The sequence below is a fragment of the Aythya ferina genome, assembly GCF_964211825.1.
Source record: "Aythya ferina genome assembly, contig: HAP1_SCAFFOLD_1414, whole genome shotgun sequence".
Lineage (NCBI taxonomy): Eukaryota > Metazoa > Chordata > Aves > Anseriformes > Anatidae > Aythya > Aythya ferina.
In genome coordinates, this window is record NW_028180694.1 from 1 (window position 1) to 11,151 (window position 11,151).

At 63.6% G+C, this 11,151-nt stretch overlaps 1 protein-coding gene across 1 annotated transcript; it reads left to right on the top strand.

The window, feature by feature from the left end:
- Positions 1 to 821: 821 nt before the first annotated feature.
- Positions 822 to 11,130, top strand: LOC311429602 (neurexin-2-beta-like; the record flags this gene model as incomplete). The annotated part of the gene is made up of 6 exons (XM_084540698.1): positions 822 to 885; positions 941 to 1,122; positions 2,105 to 2,276; positions 5,663 to 5,752; positions 9,003 to 9,328; positions 11,001 to 11,130. Coding segments are annotated over 6 exons (964 nt in total), but the record flags the coding sequence as incomplete, so codon positions are not given.
- Positions 11,131 to 11,151: the final 21 nt, after the last annotated feature.

An 11,151-nucleotide genomic window follows, 5' to 3' on the forward strand; every position in this document is an offset into this window, starting at 1 on the left:
ATCTGGGGGCAGTTTCACTGGTTTTGGGGTCTCTGTACAAGATTTGGGGCCATTTGCAGCAGTTTTGGGGTCTCTGAGATTTGGGGTCATTTTCAGCAGATTTGGGGCCATTTCCAGTAGATTTGGGGCAGTTTCAGTGGTTTTCTGGCCATTTGCAGTGGATTTGGGGGCAGTTTCAGCGGTTTTGGGGGTCTCTGTGTGAGATTTGAGACTATTTCCAGCAGATTTGGGACCATTTCCAGCAGATCTGGGGGCAGTTTCCGCAGTTTTGGGCTCTCTGTGTGAGATTTGGTGCCATTTCCAGCAGATTTGGGGACAGTTTCAGTGGTTTTGTGGCCATTTTCAGCAGATTTGGGGCTATTTACAGCTGTTTTGGGGGCAGTTTCAGTGGTTTTGGGGGTCTCTGTATGAGATTTGGGGCTATTTGCAGTGGTTTTGGGGTCTCTGTATGAGATTTGGGGCCATTTTCAGCAGATTTGGGACCATTTCCAGCAGATCTGGGGGCAGTTTCAGTGGTTTTGGGGTCTCTGTACAAGATTTGGGGCTATTTGAAGTGGTTTTGGGCTCTCTGTGTGAGATTTGGTGCAATTTCCAGCAGATTTGGGGGCAGTTTCAGTGGTTTTGTTGCCATTTTCAGCAGATTTGGGACCATTTCCAGCAGATTTGGGGGCAGTTTCAGTGGTTTTGGGCTCTCTGCGTGAGATTTGGGGGCAGTTTCAGCGGTTTTGGGCTCTCTGCGTGAGATTTGCTGCCATTCCCAGCAGATCCGGGGGCACTTTCAGTGGATTTGGGGCCAGTTTCGTTGATTTTGTGCTCTCCGCATGACACCTGGGGCCACCTCCCCCAACCCCCACGCACCCCAAATGCCCCCCGAATCACCCCCCGGTTCCCCCAAAACCCCCAAAAACCCACAACTAACCCCCTTGCCCCCCCCCCGCAGCGGGCACCACCTACATTTTCGGCAAGGGGGGGGCTCTGATCACCTACACGTGGCCCCCCAACGAGCGCCCCAGCACCCGCGCCGACCGCCTGGCCCTGGGCTTCAGCACCCAGCAGCGCGACGCCGTCCTGCTGCGCGTCGAGAGCGCCGCGGGGCTGGGGGACTTCCTGCAGCTCCACATCGTAAGGGGGGGGGCCGGGGGGGTCATATGGGGTCGTATGGGGTCGTATGGGATTGGGGGGATTGGGGGCAGTTGGGGGAAATGGGAGGAATTGGGGGAATTGGGGGAACTGGGAGGAATTGGGGGTATGGGAGTACTATGGGGCTGGGGGACTTCCTGCAGCTCCACATCGTAAGGGGGGGGTCCGGGGGGGTCCACGGGGTCATATGGGGTCGTATGGGGTCATATGGGATCGGGGGGATTGGGGGCTGTTGGGGGAACTGGGAGGAATTGGGGGAATTGGGAGGAACTGGGAGGAATGGGGGGAATTGGGGGAATGAGAGCGCTATGGGGCTGGGGGCTTCCTGCAGCTCCACATCGTAAGGGGGGGGCTGGGGGGGTCCACGGGGTCATATGGGGTCATATGGGATCGGGGGGACTGGGAGGAACTGGGGGCAATTGGGGGAACTGGGAGGAACTGGGGGAATGAGAGTGCTATGGGGCTGGGGGACTTCTGGGAATGAATACTGGGATACTGGGGACACTGGGAATGAATGGGGACGAATTGGGGACATTGGGGACGAATTGGGGATACTGGGGACACTGGGAACAAATTGGGGATACTGGGGACGAATTGGGGATGAATTGGGGATACTGGGGACACTGGGAATGAATGGGGACATTGGGGGATGAATTGGGGACGGATTGGGGATACTGGGGATGAATTGGGGATACTGGGGACACTGGGAATGAATGGAGACATTGGGGGACGAATTGGGGATACTGGGGACGAAATGGGGATACTGGGGATGGATTGGAGACGAATTTGGGACATTGGGGACGAATTGGGGATACTGGGGACACTGGGAACGAATGGGGACATCGGGGGCCGATGGGGCCGGTCTCGGTGCTGTGTGGGGACAGAGGGATAGGGAGATGCGGGGGTCCCCCCGTCCCCCCCACCCCCCCCCCACCCCCCCTCGTGACGCCCACCCCCCTGGCAGGCGCAGGGGGCGGTGGGGGTGCTGTTCAACGTGGGCACCGAGGACATCGCCCTGGAGGAGCGCGGCGCCGCCGTCAGCGACGGCCGCTTCCACGTCGTGCGCTTCACCCGCAGCGGCGGCAACGCCACCCTCCAGGTGGACGGCGGCCCCGTCCACGAGCGCTACCCCGCAGGTACCGGCCCCTATAGGGCGCGGGGGACGGCCCCTATAGGGTTGCGGGGAGAGGGACGGCGCCTATAGGGTTGCGGGGAGAGACGGTGGGGTGACCCCCGGGGGGCGCCTTGGAGGGGTGCCTCGAGCGGGGAGAGCGCGCCGAGGAGAGGGTGCGGGTAGGGGTGACTATAGGGGGTATAGGGAGCGCCCCGGGGTGACTATAGGGGGTATAGGGAGCGCCCCGGGGTGACTATAGAGGGCATAGGGGGCACCCCAGGGTGACTATAGAGGGCATAGAGAGCGCCCCAGGGTGCCTATAGAGGGCATAGGGAGCGCCCCAGGGTGCCTATAGGGGGCATAGAGAGCGCCCCAGGGTGCCTATAGGGTGCCTTGAGCATGTAGAGTGTGCCAAGAGAGGGTCTGGAGCACCTATAGGGTGCCTGGAGGGCCTGTAGAGCGCCCTGAGTGGGTAGAGTGCACCAAGAGAGCACCCCAGGGTGCCTATAGAGGGCATAGGGAGCACCCCGGGGTGCCTATAGGGTGCCTTGAGCATGTAGAGTGTGCCAAGAGAGCGCCTAGAGCGCCTATAGGGTGCATAGAGAGGGTCTGGGGCAGCTATAGAGTGCCTGGAGGGCCTATAGAGCGCCCTGAGTGCACCAAGAGAGCACCCCAGGGTGCCTATAGGGTGCCTCGAGCACGTAGAGTGTGCCAAGAGAGGGTCTGGAGCACCTATAGGGTGCATAGAGAGGGTCTGGGGCACATATAGGTTGCATAGAGAGGGTCTGGGGCACCTATAGAGTGCCTGGAGGGGCTATAGAGCATCCTGAGTGCGTAGAGTGCACCAAGAGAGCACCCCGGGGTGCCTATAGGGTGCCTCAAGCAAGTGGAGTGTGCCAAGAGAGGGTCTGGAGCACCTATAGGGTGCATAGAGAGGGTCTGGGGCAGCTATAGAGTGCCTGGAGGGCCTGTAGAGCACCCTGAGTGTGTATGGCACGCCAAGAGAGAGCCTGGAGCACCTATAGAGTGCATAGAGAAGGCCTGGGGCACCTATAGAGTGCATAGAGAGGGTCTGGGGCACCTATAGAGTGCCCTGAGTGTGTATAGCCTGACAACAGAGCGCCCTAGGGCACCTATAGAGTGCCTCTAGTGCGTAGAGCGCGCCAAGAGAGTGCCCGGAGTGCGCAGAGAGCACCCGGGGCACCTACAGAGTGCGTAGAGAGGATCTGGGGTACCTATAGATTGCCTGTAGGGCCTATAGAGTGCCCTGAGTGTGTATGGCATGACAACACAACATCCAGGGCACCTACAGGGTCTCCATAGGGACCTCCGTACTCTTCCTGTAGGCCTCTATAGGCCTCTATACTCTTCTTGTAGGCATCTATAGGCCTGTACTCTTCCTATAGACCTCCCTACCCTTCCTATAGGCCTCTGTAGGCCTCTGTACTCTTCCTGTAGGCCTCTACAGAGCTCTGTTCCCTGCTCTAGGCTTCTATAGGCCTCCATACTCTTCCTGTAGACCTCTATAGTGCTCTGTACCCTCCTGTAGGCCTCTATAGGCCTCCATACTCTTCCTGTAGGCCCCTATAGCACTCTGTACTCTCCTGTAGTCCTCCATAGGCCTCTGTACTCTTTCTGTAGGCCTCTGTACTCTTCCTATAGGCCTCTATAGCACTGTGTACCCTCCCATAGGCCTCTATAGGCCTCTACTCTTCCTGTAGGCCCCTATAGCTCTCCATACCCTCCCGTAGGCCTCTATAGGCCTCTATACTCTTCCTGTAGGCCTCTGTACTCTCCCTATAGGCCTCTGTAGTGCTCTGTGCCTTCTGGTAGGCCTCTATCGGCCTCCATACTCTTCCTGTAGGCCCCTATAGTGCTCCATACCCTCCCGTAGGCCTCTATACTCTTCCTGTAGGCCTCTACAGTGCTCTCTACCCCCTATAGGCCTGTATAGGCCTCTGTACGCTTCCTGTTGGCCTCTATAGTGCTCCATACCCTCCTGTAGGCCTCTATACCCTCCCTGTAGGCCCCTATAGCGCTCCATACCCTCCTGTGGGCCTCTATAGGCCTCCATACCCTCCCTGTAGGCCCCTATAGCGCTCTATACCCTCCTGTAGGCCTCTATACTCTCCCTGTAGGCCCCTATAGCGCTCCATACCCTCCCGTAGCCCCCCGTAGTCCTGCTCTAGGCCCCCACAGCCTCCCTGAAGCCCCCCTCCCCTAATTAAGGCACCGACTGCAGCCCTAACGAGGTCCCCGCGCTAACGAAGGCCCCAGGCGTCCGGGCACCCTCTAACGCCCCCCTAAACGCCGCATAAACGCCCCCAAAATCCGGCCGCCCGGCGGCCAGGCCACACACCGTGGGGACGCCCGCGGGGACGCCGGCGGTGCCACGTTGCGGTGGCACCGGGGATGGCAACGCCATCGTGTCTGGGTGACACCGGTGTTGGTGCTGGCGGTGGCAAGGTGGCCGTGGCAGGGATGGTGACACTGGCGGTGACGCCACCGGCTTTGTCGTGGTCATGTCATGGTGACACCAACGGTGACACCAACGGTATTGTCATGGTGACGCCAACGGCATTGTCTTGTCATGTCATGGTGACACCAACAGTGACACCGATGGTATTGTCTTCTCATGGTGACGCCAACGGCATTGTCGTGGTCATGTCATGGTGACCCCAATGGCATTGTCATCACCAGGTCTTGGTGACACCAGTGGTAACGGTGTCGTCATGGTCATGTTGTGGTGCCACCAGTTGTGCCACCGTGTCCTTGTCACACTGACTCCGCTGGTGCCACCACGGCTGTGCCACGTTGATGCCAAAGGTGCCACCAGCGGTGCCACCATTGATGCGTTGTGCCGACATCCACGGTGACATGAGTTGTGCCACCATGGCGATATCATGGTGATGCCAATGGTGTCACCACGGCCATGTCATGTTGACGCCAATCGTGTCACTGCGGCCATGTCACATTGATGCCAATCGTGCCACCGCGGCCATGTCATGTTGATGCCAATGGTGCCACCATGGCCACGTCATGTTGACGCCAATCATGTCACCGCGGCCATATCATGGTGATGCCTACAGTGCCACCACTGGTGCCACCACGGCCATGCTACGTTGACGCCAATGGTGCCACCACGGCCATGTCATGTTGACGCCAATCATGTCACCGCGGCCATGTCACGTTGATGCCAATGGTGCCACCACGGCCATGCTACGTTGACGCCACCGGCGCCACCGCGGCCGCGTTGACGCCAACGGCCACACCGCCAGCACCCCCGCCGCCGCCCGCCCCCGCGGCCTGTCCCCGTGTCCCCGTGTCCCCGTCCCCGTCCCCGGTGCCCCCGGCGGTTCCCCGGGCGCCCCCCGTAGCCGCCCCCTAACCCTCTTCTCCCTCTTCAAGGCAGCGCGGATAGCGAGCGGCTGGCGATTGCCAGGCAGCGAATCCCCTACCGGCTCGGTCGGGTAGTCGATGAGTGGCTGCTCGACAAAGGTAACTCGTTAGCGCCGCCCTAACGAGCCCGGGGGGGAGGGTCACGTGACCCCGGGGGGTCGCCTGACCCGGGGAGGTTCAGGGATCGAAGGGGGTGGCCGGGGGGGGTCACGTGACCCCCTCCGGTAGCCGTGACCCCTGGGGTCACGTGAGCCTGGCGGTCTTGGTGGTAGGGGGTCACGTGACCCTGGTGACCTTGGTACTAGGTGTCACGTGACCCTGGTATCACGTCACCCTGGTGCCTGTGACCCACCCCCAGTGTCACGTGACCCTGGTGACCTTGGCGCTAGGGGTCATGTGACCCTGGTGTCTGTGACCCCCAGTGTCACGTGACCCTGCTGTCCATGGCACTGGGTGTCACGTGACCCTGTTATCTCTGCCACCCGGTGTCACGTGACCCATGCGCCTGTGACACCCGGTGTCATGTGACCCCAGCGTCCTTGACACCCCCTGCCACATGGGGTCACGTGACATCGGTGTCATGTGACCCTGGCATCCTGGACACCTGGTGTCACATGACCCCAGTGCCTGGGGCTGACGCCCTCTGGGGGTCACGTGACCCAGGTGCCCACGACCCAGGTGTCACGTGACCTTGGTACCACGTGAACCCGGTGCCACGTGCCCCCGGTGTCACGTGACCCCCGTGCCACGTGACCCCTTGTCCAAGGCCCCCCCGGTGCCTCGTGACCTCCTTTGCCACGTGACCCCGCTGTCACGTGACCCCGGTGCCACGTGACCCTGCTGTCACGTGACCCCGGCGCCACGTGACCCCGCTGTCACGTGACCGGGCGCCCACCCGGGCTCTGCACCCCGCTGCCCGCAGCCCTGCCCCCGCAGCCGCCCCCATTAAAGGGACCCGAACAGCCCCTAAATGGCCCAAAACGGCCCCAAACGGCCCCAAAACGGCCCCGTAGCGGCCCTAAACGCTCCTAAACCCGCTAAACCGCGCATAACGCCCCGCTAACCGCCCCCAGCCCCCCTGGGGCCGGCCGCACCGGCGTGCACGAGTGTGCGAGTGGCACCGTGAGCGTGCAAGTGGGCCTGGTGAGCGTGCAAGAGGCACGGTGAGTGTGCAAGTGGGCCTGGTGAGCGTGCAAGAGGCACGGTGAGCGTGCAAGTGGGCCTGGTGAGTGTGCAAGAGGCACGGTGAGCGTGCACGTGAGCCTGGTGAGTGTGCAAGTGGCCCTGGTGAGTGTGCAAGCGGCACGGTGAGCGTGCACGTGAGCCTGGTGAGTGTGCAAGAGGCACAGTGAGCGTGCAAGTGGGCCTGGTGAGTGTGCAAGAGGCACAGTGAGCGTGCACGTGAGCCTGGTGAGTGTGCAAGAGGCACGGTGAGTGTGCAAGAGGCACAGTGAGCGTGCACGTGAGCCTGGTGAGTGTGCAAGAGGCATGATGAGTGTGCAAGAGGCACAGTGAGTGTGAGTGGCACCACGAGTGTGCAAGCGGCACGGTGAGCGTGTGAACGGCACAGTGAGCGTGCAAGAGGCACAGCAAGCGTGCGAGCGAGGGTGCAAGAGCACGAGGGCCGTGAGCGAGGGTGCACGAGGATGTTGCACAAGTGCTGTGCGTGCACGAGGCCCTGGGCGAGCGCCGTTGGTGCACGAGCTCCGAGTGCACAAGAGCCACGCGTGAGGGCTGAGCGTGCACGAGTGTTGTGCGGACACACGCGCTGCTTGTGCAAGGGTGCTTGTGTGCACACGAGTGTGCGTGTGTGCGTGCACAAGCACGTGTGTGCGCGTGCACGAGTGCGTGTGCAAGGCCGCCTGCATGCACAAGCGCGTGCGTGCACGAGTGTGTGTGTGCACGACTGCGTGTGCACGAGCGGCCCCCCCTCGCCCCCTCCCCTCCCCCCCCGTGTCGCGAGCGTGCCCGTGGTGCCCCCCCCTCCCCCCCCCCCCCCCCCCCCAAGCGCTGTCGGTGTCCCTTTAACGGCCACCGCCCGGGGGGGGGGCACGGGGAGGGGGGGGGGGGGGCAAAGGGGGGGTGGGGGAGGGGCACGGGGGGGGGGGAGGGGCACTGGAGGGGGAGGGGGCACTGGGGGGTGGGGGAGGATGGGTTGGGGGGGGATGGGCAGGGAGGGGGGGCCACCCGCACACCCCACTGGTCCCAGTACAGGTCCCGGTTCTGGTCCCAGTTCTGGTGCTGGTCCCAGTGCCCATCCCAGTACCGTTACTGGTGCCCTGGTCCCATTCCCTGGTACTGGTACTGGTCCCAGTGCCCGTCCCAGTACCGTTACTGGTCCCAGGCTCGGGTTCTGGTCCTGGTACTGGTGATGGGGTCAGGTTCTGGTACTGGGACCAGTAACAGTGATGGGGGCAGGTTCTGGTCCCAGTCCCAGCAATGGGATCGCTCTGGTACTGGTACCAGTGCCAGGGTCGGGCTCCAGTCCCAGTCCCGTCAGTGGGGTCAGGCTCCAGCACTCACACCAGTAATAGGGTCAGGCCCCAGTCCCAGTCCTGGTTATGGGACCGGGTCCCAGTCCCAGTCCCAATACCAGTCCAAGTCCCAGTCCCAGTCCTGGTTATGGGGTCGGGTTCCAGTACCAGTCCCAGTCCCAGTCCCAGTTATGGGGCCGTATCCCACCCCCACCCCCATTTCCCTTCCCAACCTCCCCCCTCCCCTCACCCAGTACCCCCCTCCCCAGCTCCCAGTACCCCCCTCCCCTCACCCAGTTCCCCCCTCCCCAGCTCCCAGTCCCCCCTCCCCTGCCCCCAGCACCCCCTCCCCTCACCCAGTACCCCCTCCCCAGCTCCCAGTTCCCCTCCCCTGCTCCCAGTACCCCCCTCCCCTCACCCAGTACACCCCCACCCCAGCTCCCAGTACCCCCTCCCCTCACCCAGTACCCCCTCCCCTGCACCCAGTATCCCCCTCCCCAGCTCCCAATACCCCCCCTCCCCTGCTCCCAGTTCCCCCCCCATGCTCCCAGTACCCCCCCCAGCTCCCAGTTCCCCCTCCCCATTCCCAGTACACCCCCTCCCCTCACCCACTACCCCCTCCCCTCACCCAGTACCCCCTTCCCCAGCTCCCAGTTCCCCCCCCTCACCCAGTACACCCTCCCCAGCTCCCAGTACCCCCTCCCCTCACCCACTACCCCCTCCCCATTCCCAGTACACCCCCTCCCCACCCCCCAGCACCCCTCCCAGCTCCCAGTTCCCCCCCACTCAGCTCCCAGTCCCCCTCCCCACCCCCCAACCCCCCTCCCAGTCCCTCCCAGTCCGTCCCAGTGTCCGAGGCGCCCCTCTCCCCGCAGGCCGGCAGCTCACCATCTTCAACAGCCAGGCGGCCGTGAGGGTGGGGGGCCGCGACCGGGGGCGCCCCTTCCAGGGGCAGCTCTCGGGGCTCTACTACAACGGCCTCAAGGTGCTGGCGCTGGCGGCCGAGGGGCACCCAAGGGTGCGCCTGGAGGGGGACCTGAGGCTGGTGGGGGAACCCCCCCCCCCGGCGCCGCCCCCCCCCGGCGCCGCCACCGCCGCCCCCCCCGACATGGCCACCACCATCATGGAGACCACCACCACCATGGCCACCACCACCACCCGGCGCGGCCGCTCGCCCACCCTGAGGGACACCGTGGCGCAGGTGATAATTTGGGGGGGGGGTGATGGGGGGGTGGGGGGGGTGAGGGGGGGCTGGGGGGGGGTCTGGGGGGGTGTGAGGGGGGGTCTGGGGGGGGGTCTGGGGGGGTGTGTGGGGGGGTTAGGGGGCGAGGGGGGGTGAGGGGGGGTGAGGGAGGGGGTGTGGGGGGGGTCTGGGGGGGTGAGGGGGGGTCTGGGGGGTGAGGGGGGGTGAGGGAGGGGGTGTGGGGGGGTGAAGGGGGTGTGTGGGGGGGTGAGGGGGGGTGAGGGGGGGGTGTGGGGGGGGTGGGGGGGTGAGGGGGGGTGTGTGGGGGGGGTGAGGGGGGGGCGTGGGGGGGTCTGGGGGGGTGAGGGAGGGGGTGTGGGGGGGGGTGGGGGGGGTGTGGGGGGGGGTGAGGGGGGAGTTGGGGGGAGGTGGGGGGTGAGGGAGGGGTCTGGGGGGGGTGTGGGGGGGTTAGGGGGTGAGGGGGGGTGAGGGGGGGGTGAGGGGGGAGGTGGGGGGTGAGGGAGGGGTCTGGGGGGGGGTTAGGGGGTGAGGGGGGGTGAGGGGGGGTGAAGGGGGGGTGTGGGGGGGGTCTGGGGGGGGGTTAGGGGGTGAGGGAGGGGGTGAGGGGGGGTGAAGGGGGGGTGTGGGGGGGGTCTGGGGGGGGGTTAGGGGGTGAGGGGGGGTGAGGGAGGGGGTGTGGGGGGGTGAAGGGGGGGGTGAGGGGGGGGTTGGGAGGGTGAAAAGGGGGGGATGTGGGGGGGTTGGGGGGGTTAAAGGGGGGTTGGGGGGGTGGGGGGGTGAGGGAGGGGTTGGGGGGAGGTTGGGGGGGTGAGGAGGGGGTGGGAGGGGTGACAGAGGGGTGAGGGGAGGATTGGGGGGAGGTGAAAGGGGGGTTGGGGGGGTGAGGGGGGGGCTGGGGGAGGTGAGGAGGGGGTTGGGGGGGGGTGAGGGAGGGGTGGGAGGGTGCAAGGGGGGGGGTTGGGGGGGCTTGGAGGGGGGTAGGGGCTATGGGGGGGCACCCAGGAGCCTTGAGGGGGGGTTCAGGGGGGCTCATTGGGGGGGCTCTATGGTTATTGGGGGCCTCTGTTATTATTGGGGGGGGCCCTATTATTATTAGGGGGGGCTCTATTGTTATTGAGGGTCTCCATTATTATTGGGGGGGTCTCTATTTTTTTTTGGGGGGGCTCTATTATTATCAAGGGGGGCGTATTATTATTGGGGGGGCCGTATTATTATCGGGGGGGCTCTATTATTATCAGGGGGTCTCTATTATTATTGGGGGAGCTCTATTTTTTTGGGGGGGACCCTATTATTATCGGGGGGGTCTATTATTATTGGGGGGGCCGTATTATTATTGGGGGGCTCTATTTTTTTTGGGGGGGGCTCCATTATTAGATGGGGCCTCCATCATTATTGAGGGCCTCCATTATTATTTCAGAGGAGCTCTATTTTTTGGGGGGGTCTCTATTATTATCAGGGGGGCCTATTATTATTGGGGGGGCCATATTATTATTGGGGGGGGCTCTATTATTATCAGGGGGTCTCTCTAATTATTGGGGGGGGCTCCGTTATTATCGAGGACCACCATTATTATTTCAGAAGGTCTCTATTTTTTTTCTGGGGGGGGGTCTCCATTATTATTATTATTATTATGGGGGGGTCCCTAACTGCCTCTGCCCCCCCCCCCCAGAACACGGACGACCTCCTGGTGGCCTCGGCCGAGTGCCCGAGCGATGACGAGGACCTGGAGGAGTGCGAGCCCGGCACAGGTGGGTGCTCCTCCGCGGGGGGGCCCCCCCCCCGGCACGCGCGCGTGCAACGCACGCCCGCCCCCGGGGCAC